General features: G+C 39.2%; 1 protein-coding gene across 1 annotated transcript in view; it reads right to left on the bottom strand.

The window, feature by feature from the left end:
- The window catches only part of LOC112972607 (receptor-type tyrosine-protein phosphatase mu), a gene marked incomplete at its 5' end in the record, with an annotated part of 60,437 nt that overhangs the window by 20,446 nt on the left and 22,368 nt on the right, over window positions 1–17,623 (bottom strand). The window contains 2 exons of the mRNA XM_026079334.1: window positions 349–465; window positions 12,961–13,058. Coding sequence (XP_025935119.1) covers window positions 349–465; window positions 12,961–13,058 — 215 coding nt within the window. The remainder of the gene's footprint in view (window positions 1–348; window positions 466–12,960; window positions 13,059–17,623) is intronic.

Consider the following 17,623-nt stretch of genomic DNA (forward strand, 5'->3'; position numbering starts at 1 on the left):
TAGTGCATGCAGCTTCTGGTACAGACACAAAATGACTGTAGTGAACGTAAGATGGGAAAACAGCATGAATGTGGTTTTCAAGTGATTGCTGGGAGAGAGGCTTCGATTCCTCCTAGGCAAGGAGTATCACTTCTAACTCAAGCAGGAGCCAATGGTGATGGAAAAGGGCAGAAAAGTAAATGCGTTTAAAGAAAAATGCAGTCTACCATAAGAGGGCGCCAGGTGATAACCAAAAAAATAGCTACAAAAAGCAGGCTGTCAGTCAACAAATTTAACTTTTCCATGTTGAATTTGTATGTTACCTAGGCAGATACCATTATATGTAGAAAACTGAATTTTGAAACTTACCTTTTCTACTGCAAATGTTCGAATCACATATTCAGCCAGGAGCTCTGTTTCTATTAGGGTAACTTTGATGTCTTTATATATCTCTGTGTCATCTGGCCAGTATTTGCAGCATTTGACCTTTTAAAAATACAAAAGAAATTAAGGTTCATTTATTTTAGAAGATTCATGCTGAATACCTCCTTTATTTTTTTGCAGTGATTTATGTTTAAAAATTCTATCATGCACAAAACAATCATACTTTCTACATGTGCAAATGGTTTATGTTTAAAGGATATTAGCTTTTTTTTTTATTTTTCTTTTAAAGGCAGTTTTCTGAGTTACAGGTGGTATTTGTGTTGCATTTAGCAAAGAAAGGCAAATTTGTACCTAGCACAAGGGATATTTATATTGTGCATAAGCCAGTTACAGTAACTGTTCATTTCCTGTGCTTTCCAGCTCAGGGTGTATCCAGTGGGAGAAACTACCAAGTGAAGCTTTTCCCCCCAATTGCTACTCATTGATTTGTTTTAAAAATATCTTCCTACCTTCTAAAATGAAAATGTGTTTTTCAAGCAGGAAGGATCTTCTCTAGTATTAGAAAAATATCTGTTTTTTCAGATTAACTTTTCAAAGAACCTATTGAGAGGTCAAATGACAAAACCCAACGCTTGAAGTCAAGAGATGAGTTTTACTTCTGGACTTTAATACTGTTCTCCTAGACGACCCCAAACATGGGATTCATCTCACTCAACTCAAACTAAGACGGGTAGGATGAACACCCTCTAGAGCTGCCTTTAGCTCTGTTAGCCACGAAGTGAGTCTAGGGGACTGCAGTAGCCTAGATGTTTGCCTTGTAGGTGGCTAAGGCTAGGTGAGATGACTTCCCCTCCTCCTCTTATTAATTTCTGTAGGCTTCTGGAGCTGTGCTTTCTTGGCAAATTTATCTTGGATATGGAGACAGAAAGAAGGTGGGTTCTGTAAACTCTATTTCAGATTTTCTGAGTGCGGTCTACATGGGATGGACTGACTTCACAATATTTAATGCATGCTTCAGAAAGGCATGCAGTATTATTCTGCTGTTTTTCAAAGTGGGTGGCTGAGGAGATTGTATATTAGCATGCAGGTAACTAGACATACATAAGACTTTTCACCTCCTTCCTGTCTGTGTGGACAAGGTGGTGGGTGGGGAAGCTAACACATTAATTACATAGCCACATTTTATTCTGCTCTATTACGGTAACAGCTATGCTATCAGCACTGCAACTGGCCATCGTCCAGTAGTGCAGTACGTGCTAGGAGTAGCATCTGTTATACATCTGCTATATGAAATGTTTTCTCTCTTTCTCCCTTTCTCTCACTGAAGGGAAAACTAAAAACTGATAGTTTAATACATGTAAGTGGACTGGTTTATTTAAATATACACTTAAATGGGTTGCATAAAAAAAACACTTCAAATTTTGAATGGAAAACTGATACAAAATTAAAAATATATTAAACTTCAAAACTGTAATAATACTTCTCAAACCCATTATCATGCCAAAATATTTGTTTTACTATTATGTCTAGTCTTCAGTAAGAGGTGAAAATGAAGCACATGTATATAAGCACACAATGAAAATTGTAAAGCATGCTTCAACAGGTTTATTTATACAGACTCCAAGTTTAATATATACAGGATTATGCAGAGAGTTGAACCTTGTCCTGTCAGGCAGAAGAAAATGTCTTCCTCAGAAGTTGTTTCTAGTGAAGTAGCTGATGATCACTAACAACCTCTGTCCGGGCAGAAGATAGCTCTTGCAACACCAAAGAGGTAACGTTGGCTGATGAAGTGAAGAGTTTGTCAGGGCATGGCCAACAGTTCAGTAGTGACAACCTCATAAAATTATGAACCAAAGGAAACTCTTTAGCAGGATAAAATTTAAATCTGAACTGAGGACTGAGTGAAGGTTTGGAAAAACACAGCCCCATATCAGGATCCTCTTCAGCAAAAAGAGTACCCTGATCTTAAGGACTGGCTCCCAGCCACAAAATTATACAAGCATCCTAACAGCTTATTCCTGCTTACACAGCTGATAAAAAGCTCCTTGAGCAGATCTGAAGTTCACATAGCTCTAAGCAGRTTTTTATTTATTTCTCTATGCCTGTCTTTAGACCTAGTAACTGCATTAGTATTGGCTGAGAAGCCTTATGTTTTCCTTAACATTTCATCTGGTGTTAAACACAGTTTCAGGACTATTGGCAAACAACAGGTCACACAGCCCCTTCCACGGGGAGAGCCCCGCAGTGGGGACATCCCACAGCACTCCCAGCCCTTGGCGCTCCAGGATCAGGCACCAAGTTTGGCAAAACTGCTTCCCCCCACTGTTGCACCAGCAGGGGGCTGACAGGCCATCAGTAGGGACGAGATGGTTCCCAGAATTACCATAAGCCCTGGGGCCCCTCTCCAGCTTACAGGGGAACCGTCCCAAGGGTGCCTAAACCTCAGGACCTCTAGCAAGCCTGTAGTCATCTCCCATGCCTACCTGTTGGCTACAAGCAATGAACAACCATTTAAAAAGCATTAAAAAGAACTGCAAGCAGTTTGGTAGTTGCTGGTATTATCTATTGTAGCATCTGCTTGATATTTATTTAGATTTCATCTTGTTTGGATGTATTTCCAAAAAACCCTGTGATAGGAGCCACACAAAACACATTGAAGGCTCATTGTTTTGTCTGTATTGTTAAAATAATCCAGACTATTCACATTGCTCAAATCACTCCTGCCAGCAAACTCACCCTTTACAGTCACTGCTGGGAACTCTCTGAAATGTTTTTTTCCTACCTATGACTAAGATGAGGTTTTGCCTCTCCATGCAGAATAAGGCAATTCATACTGCCGGAGCAGCCGACTGACAACCTCGTCTCTGGAGCCAATTTCCTCTTCCTGCCTGTTCCCTTATCCTTTCCATAGGTGGACTCTGAGCCACATGAACAGGGCCAGCACACGTATGGCGAAGGAAGCAGCTGCAGCAGTGCTCCTCGTCGCAGTCCGACTAGTGATCAGCACAGCTTTTGTAGCTAACTTTAGCCTTGTTTCTTGCTGATGGGTGCCTGCCATCCTCAAAACAGCTCCAGTTTAGTAAAATAAACAACTGGGGGGAAGGGAAGAAAAAAAACTGGCTGAATTAAATTGCTCAGCTTTGAAGGAAAACATGCCTGTTTCTATCTTGGTAAGTCTAGACAGTCTGGATTACAGCTAAAAACTAGGGACGCTTAGAAAGACCGATTTAGAAGAGCACAGTCCCCACCTTCTTTTGCTTCAACTGCCAGATTTGCATGCCCTCTTTTTTTAAACCTTATTTAAGATGATCCAGTGGAATAAGTCAGGAAGCATGGGGGGATGCGGCGGTGAAGCTGCAGCCCTTGGTGCCTCACACAGCTTGGGCCCTCAGGGGCTTTCTCATTCCCTTGCACAAGGGCTTTTGGGCACGGAGCAGGCTGGAGCTGAGCACAAGGATCCATGACAAGACAGTTTCCTGAAAACTCTCCCTACTGGAATAGGGGCTGTAACAGCTGTGGGAACGGTGCCAGAGCTGCAGTCAGAGCCACAGACCAACACTAAGCGATTCACTCACTGGGAGAAAAAAATTAAACTTTTTTTTTTTTAAGTCAGTTTTTTCCCCCCCTACTTTTGGCTCCTGTCCTGCAATGCTGCTGCACGTGCTGGGCTTTATGCACGGGAACTCTACGGACTTTTGATGAGCCGAAAGTTAAATAAATGCCTAAAGACCCATTTCTTATCTTCTCCAGGACCTCTCAAATAAATACAGAGGGGTCTTAAAGAGGGAAGTAAATTAGACAGTGTAAATGGAAATCACAATTACAAATGTTGATTGGATCAGGGCCTTTATTTGTATAAGAAAAGACAGTTGCAACGAATATGGTTTTACTCATCTAACATGAGAAAAACTGCTGGCAACATATGTTTGTCCAGTTTTTATTTTTAGCATAGCTTTAGCTACTGTGTCTTGATGAATCTCTTTCCCTTTGTACAAACATTTGGCATGTATTTTACAAAAAAACTACAAACAGAATGTTTAGCTAAATAAAAGATACAGGAATCTAGAACTGAATATTAAATGCATTAGAATTGTTTTTTCACACAGTTGCCATCATAACTGTAAATATCAGCCACAAAATAGAAAACATAATTTTGAAATCTCATCTAAGCAGAACTATAATTGAGAATTTGTTCAGATACACCCCACATTTACATCCTAACATATTGCCAAAAAATACAGATGTTCATCACATGATGAGATAAAAGGGTGATTGCCAGAGACATAATGAAAATGCTCTGGTTTAATCTATTCATTCCAAGGTACACTGCCCAATTGTTCTATACACGCTTATTTTACTAATAATTTTAGAGATTTGGAGAAGATGGTTATCTACTTCTCCCCCACGCTCAAAAAAAAAACCCCACAGCAAAATAGTCTAATGTGAGAAACTAAGAACTAGCAATAAAGGTGAAAAGTTGTACTTGCTATTTCTAGATACAACAAACAATGCGGGAAGTAGGTAGACAATGAACACAAATTGTGACTTCTGAGGCAGCGTATTTAGCCATTTGGCAACGTGACACATCCAGCTAAAGGTGGTATGAAAGCCAGGACAGTAATTCACTTCCTTAGAGGTTTGAAATAGGAGGAATATTACAGAATTAATATGTGAGCTGGCTGTGAAATATACTTTATAGTTCCTACAGAACAGTTTAAATAACACTGATTATTCAGAGTGTCCAATTTGCTTTGATTCTGAAATATTCTTAGTAGAAGGTGATATAACTGGCTATGCACTGCATGGATTGTCATTAGTGAAGAACAGTATTATATATCCTAATTTAAAATTAACTCTGAACTAAGTAAGGATGATAAGACAGACATTAATTTTGAAGTGAAATCTCTAGGACATAAAATGAAAAAGCCAACTAAGCTCACCAGCGAAAACTTTTTACAGGTTTTAGAGCTATAACTAGGATAACAATATATACTTTTATGTGACTGACTTGCAGTAAAAGAACATCCAATAATTGAAAGTACTTTTATTTAAATACTTCCGAAACAAAAAATATATTGTGATTAAGAACATTGCATTAGTTATTAAAGCAGTCTTTGACAGAAGATAAAATCCAGTCTTCCTTTTTCACAAGTTACTCTCTCTTTCTTTGCCTTTGAACAAGTCAGTTAATTGATCTATACCTCATTTTACACTTTTCTAAAAGGGGCACAGAAGAATATTGAGAAATACAACATATAAGATACTGTTTGGCACCATCAGATGAATGGATATGTATAAAGGCAACCAGCAGTCTTTCTGTTGTTCACTGCTCCCATACTGGGAGAGATCTCTGTGAATTTTATTAGCTTAGTCTAATTTCTTCCAGTGATGACTCAGAGCTGATATCTGCTCCATCTCCTGCTGCCCTATGTTCCCTTGAAGTAGCAAGGTCAATCCAGAAGTGCAAGCCTAGGCTGCCCTCTGATTCAACTTCTGCCCAGAACAGTTGGTTTTCTGGACATGTCTGGTAGTAGCAATATGCTATCTGCTTTTCACTTGAGGGAATCAGTGTGATCCCTTTGAAGAATCACATATACTGCTGTCATACCACCAACTGATAAAATTAAGCTGATAGGCCAAATCCATGATGTGGCCTCTGCAGGCATATTTTGGCCATAAAATGAAATTATAGGAGGATTGCTTTAGGTGACCCAAGCTAAAGCTGTCGTAGTGTTCCTGCCTCCATTGTGAGTACAACAGAAGAATTTGGATTGCCTCTATTTTATTACTTATGTTTGGGCACTGGTTATTCAAAAAGACTGTAAATCAGTTCACTTTAGTAAAGTCCTGGTGGGGAGGGAAGGCTGAGCACAGAGCACTGTCATTGAGAAGGGGGGTCCCATGCCAAGAAGGTGACTGGTATGATGGCTATGGGATTAGCTGAAGCTTCTCAAAGGCTGCCTTAATCCCTTGCATGACCGTGAAATCATGGGCATATTGCTCAGATCCTGAGCTCTGACGGGACTGATGCGCCTGCACAGAGTAGAACAGCAGGCACATGGAAACTTGCTTTTGTTCCAAGAGCAAAATCCTGCCATCAGCTCAGCTCCAGAGCACTGCCGGGTCAGCTAGCCAAATTCTGGCACCAAAACCCGCTCAGCTGATGCTGGGCTAGAGAGCTCTACACGTTGCCCTACTGTACCAGTGCCTCCAGGATCCTTCTTCCTTCACAGAGGGATGCAGAGATTAAGTACCCTAGACTGCTGAGGAGAGCAGACCTGCAGCGGTGAAGCCATTTCATCAGTCTAGGCATTTCCAAGAGGAACTTGAGGCTGTCTTTGCAAACTGTGCTTTCACTTGCATTCAGCATCTTGGCAGCATTGTAGCAGCCAGCCCAACATGGGTATCCAGGTATTTGTGTATCCTTAAACCTCTCTTATTTACTCCTCAAAGTGAATTATCTCAACTGGCTTAGTGAGTATTAAGATATTCATCTCAATTGATTAATGTTCTCTGAAACATCATATTTACTGGAAGTAAGAGAATGCAACAAAACACTGAGAGATGAAAGCGCATCTGCTTTGAGTTACACAGGACAGTGCTAAGGGCATGCAGGTTGATGTCCTGTTCAATGGTGTGAATATTGCTAATCCGTAGACATCTCTATTAAATGATTACAAAGAATCCTTCCTTCTCTTTCCTGAAGAACAACAGCCAATTTTTTCCCCTAAGGATTCCTCCCTTGCTACACATAATGGAATAAGGCCAACTTGTTATTTCTGGTTAGAAGTTTAGAAAGCTAAAATCTGTTTTGACTACTAAAAGAATGCCATCGTTCACTGACTTGCAAGATTAATGATAGTTCTACATTACCGAATTTTTTCTTTTTTTGTTGTTGATACTCTGTAAAAATACTGTAACGAACAAGACATACCCGAATTATACTGAAACCAAAAGTAAAACAAAACAACAGAACATCACATACCACGTACGTAACATAAGCATAGTTCCAAGGCTTGCTGTGTAAATGCAATTAAGAATAAAATTCTCTCTAGATGGGGAAGGACACTATTTATAGGTTTCAGAAGCCCAGATTAGAATTACCGAGAGGTAGAGAAAGGTTTAATGCAGCAAGTTTTTTCTCTCTTGTCTCTAAAATGTTGTTTCTTTCTTTCAGAGGAAAAGTTAAAATAAAATCCTTGTCACCAGTGTGCTTACAAACTCTTTGGCATATCTCCTAAGGAGCACTAATGCCAATATCCTGAACTAATTCCAATGTAGGTAATTTGGCTCATTACATTTGGAGGCAGTTTCAGTTAGATAGAGCGTTCTTCCATTTATACTAAATACAAATGTGCTGTTTGTGAGACTTGTTAAAGAGTTGTTCTGTTTCACCTCTGCAATATCTCTGTAATGGGTGAACTGAATCTTAAATACAACCTGAATTTACCTTCATTTATTAGAGGGGTCTTTCTGCACAGAAGATTCTCAAAACTTGTAAAATGTGAGCTTCATAATAGGTTTTCATCAAAAAAAATCTGCTTTATTCTAAAAATAGGTGGTAAGTCCATTGGAAATTTCATATAGAGGTAGTTGTTATGCCACTGGAATTTCCTGTGAAGTTTTCATCTGGTTCTTTTAATACATTTTCAATATGAAGTCTTTGGATTGGGCTTTATTTGGCAGTTTTTCTTGGATGTCTAATGCCTCTCTATAACAGATCAGCAGGTGGGTCTGAAGAAGATCTGGTTCAACAGGAAGAGTTCTGGGTTTTGCTTTTTAAGGAAACAGATTTCTATCTGCTTTATAAATGTCCCTGGAACGCTAACCAAGGCGGCACATGTGGAGCACCCAAGGCCCAAGTGCCTGTACCTGCGACTGCTTGGGCTCGCCCCGCACAGATTCCTCTCTCAGAAGAACAACTCTTTTCTGATGGGTTTTGTCTTATGACAGAGGACTTTTTTAGGTAGTCAACTGTGAGGAGAGGTTTCCTTTCTGTCAGCTGCTACGCTTTACCTCTGTACAGATCTTCCCACTGTCATGTAGATCCCCATGCTTTTCTAAGCCTGAAAGATCAAAGCCATCAGTATGTTTGGGGCAAAGCAGATGACAGCACCATGTATGTAACATATCAACCGCAGGTCCAGTAAAACCAGCACAGGAAAAGCTAAGCCACCAACTTCATGCCTTCTTTCGTTTTTCCCTGCACACGTGCAGCTTTGCTCTGGCTGTTCAGTGAACGCCAGCGCAGAAGGATGCCTCTCGTGCTTCCGGTCGCTCTTCTGCCACCCTGCCTTCCCCATGCCGCAGTGGCCCAAGCACGTCTTGCACTGAGCAGCCGCGCCGGCCCCTGGCAGGGAGAAGTCACCCAGGAGGAGCGTGAGATGGCAATCGGGAGAGCATCTCTCTTGGGAGACAAGAGGGCAGTGAGAGGCAGCTTTAGCAGCACTAAGGTGCGCGTGCAGGAGTAGGGGCTATTTACCACTGTGTGGCTGGCCTGCGTTCTCCTGTTGTGTCACAGCTATTCTGCCATAGTCAAACTTGCCTCCTTTCAAACAAAGGGTCTTTTGTGTGCTCATTAGCACTATTAGCACTGGCTGTTTTCTAATTCTCGATAATAATTGCGGAACTCTAATTACTGTAATTATTATGCTCGTGGCATCAGGTTTTATTTTTTATAATTATATCTCCTGTTTTTTTTTTGTAAATACTTTGTTATATTAAAAGCACAATAGACAATCATGTATCCTAGCAGTGCATTTATATATCAACCACGTCCACTGAATTTTATCAGTGCATTTTACCATTTATTAATCAGATACTACTAAATTCCTCCTGCCTCAAGCAAAAACAAGGAGTGGGAGAGGAAGTGACTACTGACAGAATCTAATGACAAATGATGTGACATGACAAGTTTGATTCTGCTGGCTAAGGATCAGTACCAGCCCAACAAGAGCAAAGATGGAGGTGACAGCTGGATGGCACAACTAAATATACTCTCAATCTTCCTGGTATACATTTTTAAGGAGGAAAGAAATTTTCAATGTGTGCAAACACCGAAATATTTCAAGAAGCAGCCTGAGACTTTGGCCAGTACATAAAGACCTCAAATCTGTTTCCATCGCTTTCAGCTGGAGGATCTAGCTATAACAGCAGTCTCTTGGAGTGAGCAAGAAATTTCTTGTTCCTGTTTTCTGATCACCCCTCCACTGGTGTGATAAAAAGTGTGGTTTCTTCTAGAACATTGCACTCTGTTATGCTAATCCTCTCAGGAAAAGATGTTGTCTGAAATTAAACTACTATCTTCAGTTGCTCTGTCATTTATAAATATGAACATGGAGATCTCTTGCATTAATATAATCCAAAATAAATATAATCCAAAATACACTATTTTGAAATTGCCCATTATCACAATAGTATATTTCTATGAATCCTGGTTTTGCTTTTTACTCTTTAGTCCATACTTTGGAAAATTCTGATTCTTGCACTAAGCTTTATATGTATTGTATCTTTAATTACTTGTCACCCCCTTTTTGCAAATTTCATTCTGAGTGGAAAGTTGTTTACCCCAGCACGAGGAGGACAGAGACTTTTTATCCCTGTGCATCAAGGGAGCTTATTTGCTTAGTATTTTGTAAAAGTTCTTAGGTCAACCTAGGCCAATGGTAAGTAAAAATCAATTCACCATTTGTTATCAAAGAACTGTTCATGCAACTCAGCAATGATTTTTCTAAATGACTGTGGGACCTCATTTAGATTTTCAATAAACAGTCACATTCTAATGAGGTCTTCATAAAACTGACTAAATATGTTTAGAAATCATTAGCTTAAATTACCAGTACAAAAGTCTCCTTAGGGAGCCCTGCAGATTTTGTGATAAGACTTTTGGCAGATTGATTAGTATAACAGCACAAGTGAGTTCTGAATTTCTGCACAAACAGTGCAAATGTGAGTGATGGGTAACAGGCTACTAGATAAAGAGCTAAATGTCCCTCAGGTGGGTTCATTAAAGAGAGAAAACAATCAAAACACATTTCTGTGCCATTTAAATACCAGGTGCACAGCAGTCTGCAGGTGCCAGGAACACTGACAAGGGTCCCTTGCTGGAACACACGAGAGCTTAAAGGGATGCATGGTTTTGACAAGTATGCCTCAGATAATGACAGATATTGGCAGATGTACCCAGACCCTGCTGGAGGGTAATGCAGGGACTGAGTCATTTGCAGCAGGTGCTTGCATTAGGGACAGCCTCGTGCTGCTTCCTCTGTCCGCAATTAAAACAGTCCTGATGCATAATGCTCCAGGGCAAAAAGCAAGTTCCTAGCACTGATTTAATGACTATCCAGCCAGTCCTAGTAAACAAATACACATACGCCCCCTCAATGATTAATTCATGAAGGACATACGTTGTGTGGCAAACATGTTAAATAGATATTCCTCTTTTCTGAAAATGTAAAGGAATTTTCCTGGCTCCTTGACATACGGTGGGCAAGAGAGTTAAAAAAAAAAAAAAACAACCAAAGATAAAATCCTGCAAATGTTATACTAGCAATAGCAGTTGAAATAGAAAAGCTCAAGGTCAGGAAGGTTACAAGGTTTGCCCTGCAGGAGTGCTACCAAAAGGCCCATTAAAATCATTACTAATCAAGGTGGCACAGAGCTTGCGTTAGGGGTTGTGGGCCAGATGGTGTGTTTGCAATACGCCTCCTCGGCGCTGATGGTTCCAGCTCTGAGAGTGGGACAGAAGCACCAACAGAGGAGTGACTGCCTTGCTCTGTGGCTCATTCAGTCTCACTTCCATTAAAAGCTCATTTTAATTTCTCCTCTGGTACCACAGCTATGTTGGCCTCCAGACGGAGTGAGAACATAGTTGTTTCTACCACTGTCAGAAACAATGAAGCTGCAGGTCTGTGTCCCGCTGGGACTCCTGCACCCTGAGGAAACCTGCACCGTGGCACAAACCGCTGCTGGCTGCTGGGGGGATGTGCTGTGCAAGCAGAGATTGCCATGAGCTGCGGCTGCACCACTGGCACCGAGACTGCTGTCTCCCCTGGGTGATACCTGACAGCTCACTCTAACTGATACTGTCAAATACTGACTTTAGGAAAACAGTAAGTGGCTTCATGTAGTACGCTATTTTTGTTCTAAGCCTCGTTTAACCATCCGCTGAAAACATCCCTTTTTTAAGTTGTGTGCTTGGGTACTTATGAATTTGTATAAAGCTTTAAGGAAGCAGATTCCTGAAGAGTTTCCTATTCTTACAAATACATCCATTTTGGATTGGTGTGTGACCACCCAACTATTTCCACCCTCCTCTTCACTCAGGGGACTGGATTTTTAAAGCGGCCTCCACGGTCTTTCCTTGTCTCTGCAATTAGTTGTACATATGTTCCTGTCGCAAGTGTTAATTGCAGTCACAAATCCTACCTTTTTAAGAATAACACTGGCATCTGATCTGTTGGCATGCTTGGGCACACAGATATCTAAATGTTAGGATTTATATTAACAATTGACCACAGACATAAAGAAGAATAAAATGACACTGTAAAAGCGAACTTGTTAGAAAGGAGACAAGATCTGATACTCTGACTCACATCACATAAACAGTGATCTCTCTCCTGATGTAAATGTCACAGGGCAGAGGGATACCAGCCACTCCACCAGCATAAAATTAAAAACACATCTCAGAATCATATGGCTCACACCAAGATACATGCGCTTGACTTCTTATTTCAACACTTTGATTTACAATAGTTGCAGCAGTTACAATAAAAGCAGTATTTTTTTCATTTCAGCTGGGAGCTAGATGCCCAGAGCCCAAAGGAATTTTCCTGAAAAACATTCCAGATGAGATCTAAGACACCAGTGCATACACAAAGCTGTAAATTAAAAGACTCAGTTATTGACTGCTGTGACAAAGAAAGAAAATGGTTCCATTCAATACTTGCTGAAAGCAAAATTAGCCACAATGACTTGAGAAGTTACCAAGCAAAGAAAGAAAAGTATCAATCAGATAACTGAAGCTTTCCTTTACTACTCAGCTCCTGAAGAAGACCTCCTAGTCAACAAATTCAGTGTACAAAAGGGTGAAGCTTTTTTTTTTTCTGTTTTAGGCCAGAAGGCTTACAGGAAGGAAAAAGCAAACAAAAAGGTTATTTAGACTAACATACCATGAGGAAGGTGCAATTTTATAGTTTAACCAATTTTTTTCAGAAATTTATTCCAGAATCACTCCAAAAAAGAAACTCCAAAAGATGATCATGTACACTGTCCTGTAACAATTCCCTGGTTTCCCTTAATAGAAATGCTATGACTAACATATATACAAAGATATGGCACTTTCCCTCTTTGGCTGTCTTTGGGGGCTGTGCTGTACAGAATGAAGCTTTATCAGTTACTTTTTGCATTGTGCTGATGTTATCAAAGCCAAACATTCAAGGCATGTTTAAAAATAATTGATAATGAACCTCTTAGCAGAGGCAGTCATAAATATTTTATGTGCTATACTCAGTATATATTGTTGATCTGCTATTTAATTTCCAAAAGCAAACACCTTGGAAGTCTTTAATCTCTATAAGTATAAAAATCACTTACCCTTCCCACTTCTACGAGATTAGTAACCATGATGATGCTGGCTGTGTTTTCATGCCATACCATCCTCCAAAAGTCATATATTGTCTCCTGCATTGGTCCTGAAACAATAAATCAAAGGAAAGGTTACTTTCTGAAAGCCTCAGGATTGGAAGCTTGTCTCTGGGGAACTTCAAGAAACAGTGTCTATACACATATATTCATACCACTATCAAGATATTTTTCATTTAGGGTCAATTTCTTTTCTTGTCATCCCACATATTTGCATTTAAGTATCTTCCCCCTGAAATAGTGCTCTGAAAGAAAGTTAGTTCTCCAACATTTAGGTATTTATCTCCCTAATACCCAGAAGTGAAATTATAAAAAATGGATAACATTACTTTTTCTCGTAACAATTGGATGATAACCCAGGGAAGGTGTATTTGGAATGAAATGAGCCTCAATGGATTACGTGGTCTTTCCTGGTTTCTGATATTTTTCTTAGTATATACTATCCATCAAATTACCCCAACTCCTAAATTGTTCTTCCTGAAGTGAAACAGAAGTTATAGTTTTTTGCTGCAGTCTATCATATTGCAAAATAGTGGGGAAAGTGGTAAAGTACCCTGGCATGACATGACAACAAAGTCCTCTGCACAACGTCCTGAGAAGAATGACCCTGAACAATCTGTGCACTTTTTAGCCAAAAATACATGGTTTCCTCTAGCATCGTGCTAAAACTGGGAACATGGGCCACAGTAGCACAGGAAATATAATGACAGAAGTGTAAAACGTTGCAAATAATCAAATCACTTTCATATATGCTGGGTCCTGACTATTTCTACCCTGCCTGTCTGTCATCACATACCTTGTGATGTTCAGTGTGCCGCCCCAATTTTCAACCACTGGTTTAAAATCACTGAGCCAAAAAGAATGAACAAATGTAAAATACTACTAATTACTATAAACTCGACATCCACAGTGAATCCATTACTGAAGTGCCACACTGCAGTAAGCAATTAGTTGCTTACCTAGAGGAATGCCATAAATCAATTAACTGGAGGACAAATGGATAAATGTATTGGCCTAAATTCTCATCTAGTGAAGAACCCAACACTCTTAAAGCATTACAAAACCTTATAGTAACAAACTAGGGCAGTGTCCAACTGATAAACAAGTTCTGGTACTTTGAGCTCTTGAAAATATAATTTTCAATATCATTTCAAATATAATGAGCTTTTGAAAATAAAATTTTCACTCTGAAAGTCAAGCTCTTTGTGAGTGATGTAATATCTGTGTTACAGGCAAGTCAAACCCAACTTGCTAGGCCAGTAATATCCCAATTATGATGTAACTTAGAACTCAAGTTTAAGAAAAAAGGCAGTCATGGTTTAAAATTTCTATCTGTGTTTTCAAAATCTACTTTGATTCTCAGCAATTTCAAGGCATAATATTATGTGCATAGATCATTTTAAGAAGTTGCCTATCCTCTCCCTTACTTTCTTTCTCTGCTTTTAAAAATGCTGCATACAGAGTTAGTTTCACTGATTTCCCTGAAGTCAGTAAACTTTTCTTTTACTTGTGTTGGTGACAGGAGAAAAAGCCATTTAAAACAATATATAGCTATGACTGTAAGAACACAAGAAATGTCAAGAGGTCTCACAGAAGATTCCATGTGCGATTCCAAAGCTGGAGACCATTTTTTAAATGTAAAGCACAAAACAGCTGACATTTTTGAGAGATTTCATTCTGAAGTACGACAGATTTAAATCACTCCACCACCTGGAAACTTACAGTAAGTATTTCGCTTTTACATAAGTGTCCTGGATATGTTACACAGAATTTGTCCAGGTGCATTTCTGGATGTTACGGTAAGACAATTAATGGACATTATATTGAGTGTTTAGTTTACTTGTGTTTTTATTAACATAAGAATCAATATAGCTTTTCGAGCAATTAAAGTCACAACAAAGCATTAGAAAGGTCTTGGATCAACCTCTCCTACTGGTAAAAGGAAAGACTATTTTACTTGCTGTAGGATAATAGTATCTCTGTATAGCGCCTTCCTTCCTCTCCAATCTCAAATAGCCAGCAAAATTACCACTCCCATCACCTTTGAAATAATGTAACTAATGATAGGATTACAGAGAGACAATTTTCCAGAGTAATGCCCTGAAGGGAGCCTGCAAGTTCATGAGACATACCAACATTATTTAAGCTTGATTAAGAACAAAAAATAACAACATTGTTGCATCAAGAATCCTGATTTACAACTCAGTTTCATGGAGAAAATCTAAATGGCTCCACTGTATGCTGTCACCATAGGATTATGTGATGTTTCAAGACTGTTCATCTGAATATGATTTTGGTAAAGCTGCAGGAAACATGAGAAAAGATCCTCTGTCTACACAGCCCTGCTTTCTTCTCCTTCCAGAAAAGCAGAACCCTTGAGAAACTGAAGTGGCAATGTAGCAAGTTTCTTTACGCATTTCAGACAGTTTTCTTTCCTACAGATTCACTTGAGATATGAGATGATTGGGCCCTATTTTGTAACATTCAGTTCTTTTTGACAGTTCCGGGATAACCTGCAACAAATTTTTCCTGAATTTATTTCCCCAGTCAGCATAATTTGTATTGTGGTTTCAAGATTCCTACGTTTCAGATCCTGAAATCACAAATCACAACAGAGGAGAGATTCTAAACACTGCTTCTTCCTTCCTAAAGATTTTCAATTTGTCTTTCTTTATAAAGAAAAAAAGATAATAAATGTTGACAAAAAGGAATCTTGAGAAAAAGTAATAGGCCAGAGAAGGAGTTGAGCTCCCAGAAGTCTTTCAAGCTTGATTCCAAATGTTCTTCTAGAAGAAATGTCCTATTCTAAAGTGTTGAGTATGCTCTTCTCAATCTTACTAGCCAAAAGGTAAGATAAGGATAATTAGAAGTGCTTGACAGTATTTTCTGTTCTCCTTGACTATTTTAAAGCATCTTCTTGTTTTTCCTATTCAGTTCTTACAGCTTGTCTCTAAACTTCTTTCACATTCAGGACATTGAAAGGTAAAAAACAACCCAAACCCCACCTTAAAGTCTCATAAAGTAATTCTTTTCTACCTCATTTTTCTTTTCTTCTTGACATTTTTCAAATTATTTTCTGACATATGAATAAATTATTACTCTGTCACTTGTCTCCAGCCAGAATTGAAAAGCATTAGAGGCTAGGTAGGGTTGGAGGATTTATTGTCATGAAGAGCTGAACAGTTTGATTCCAGAGACTCATGGTAGGGAGAGAAAGAGCCTATAATTGTTTTAGGAATCAAGTTAACAGATGTAAGCACAACAGGCAAAAAGGTTATTCTCAGCAGCTGCCCCCTTGCAGGAGGAAAAGGTCTGAAGAGAAGATACTGCACTGCTTACCAGTAAGCCTGTGGCATACCCCAGTAGTTACACAATATAGTAGTTGGTATCAAAGGTTTCTGCTGTGAAAAAAAATCAACAGCATATTGCAACCAGAAGGTGCAAAGCAGAGGAAAATAAGAAAAAAAAACCCTCAACCCCCCAAACCCCAAGCTAATTAAATGCATTATTGAAGAAACTCAAAAAAAAAGATCAGCTGAATATATCACAACCATTAGTTGTATTTACAAGAGGTTGTCAGCTGCTGCTCTGGAAATACAAACATATTAGGAAATGGAAAATTACACAGCTTTTAAAAATGGCTTAAAACTTTAAGAAGCTGTTTGTGTACACAGAGCTTTCTAGATCCTCCATTTCTGCTTGCTATTGTAAGATCCAGCTTTAACAACTGGTATATCTACTGAGGTATGGAAACCATTTGAAAGTGATGAACTAACCTAGAATATAGGAAAAAGTGTACAGATCTAGGAAAGAAAGCAAACACACAATGAAACAAGTAAAACCTGAATCCTGAAATGTCCCTAGCATCTATTCAGACTGGGGATTGTAAATCTATGAGTAATTTTTCATCTTCTAGAAAAGAAAACAGCTTAAACAACGAACAAAGAGCTTCTAAAATCTTCTTCTGGAAGACAAAATATTTGGTCTACCTGAGATGAAATTAAATGATAGATACTAGAAACAGAAATGTGCAGAAAATGAATAGATACCTTGAAGCTCCAAAGGCTCCCCAAGGATAGTGCATGGACAGGAGTAGCATTGGCACATGTTGACAGAGGCAGTGGATTGAGAGGATGCAAGACTTAAATCTTCAGCAGCAGAATAAGTTCTATCTTGAAAATAATACAACAAACCTCCTTCCATCCAGTACTAGCTTCTAACCAGTATGAAGAGGTGGTTATAAAACAGTCCCCTCACCTACCGGCTACAGTAGTTTCCAGGAGCAATGAGAACTGTGTTCCCCTTTTACTGAAGAAAAACTTGCTACAAGCACTGCGACTGCCTAGAGCTTGGGCACTTGGGGACAACTAGCTAATACGCCTCCATAGAGGGTGCTGCATTTTAGCTCTTATTCTTTATCACATATGGTCCCTTAAAAATGAACTTGATATACTGTAAAATTTTTCTTATTAAGCGATATGGTTGCATGGCTAAGAAGGTGAAGAGCAAGCATTCCTTTTGCAAATGCACTGTCAAAAAGTGCCCATCATGTAGCAAAAATCATTCAAAATACGTGCGAAAGTGTAAAACCAAAGATAAATAAACCAAAAATAAT

This window comes from Apteryx rowi, unplaced genomic scaffold (genome assembly GCF_003343035.1).
Source record: "Apteryx rowi isolate R43461 unplaced genomic scaffold, aptRow1 scaffold_1146, whole genome shotgun sequence".
NCBI classification, from domain to species: Eukaryota; Metazoa; Chordata; class Aves; order Apterygiformes; family Apterygidae; genus Apteryx; species Apteryx rowi.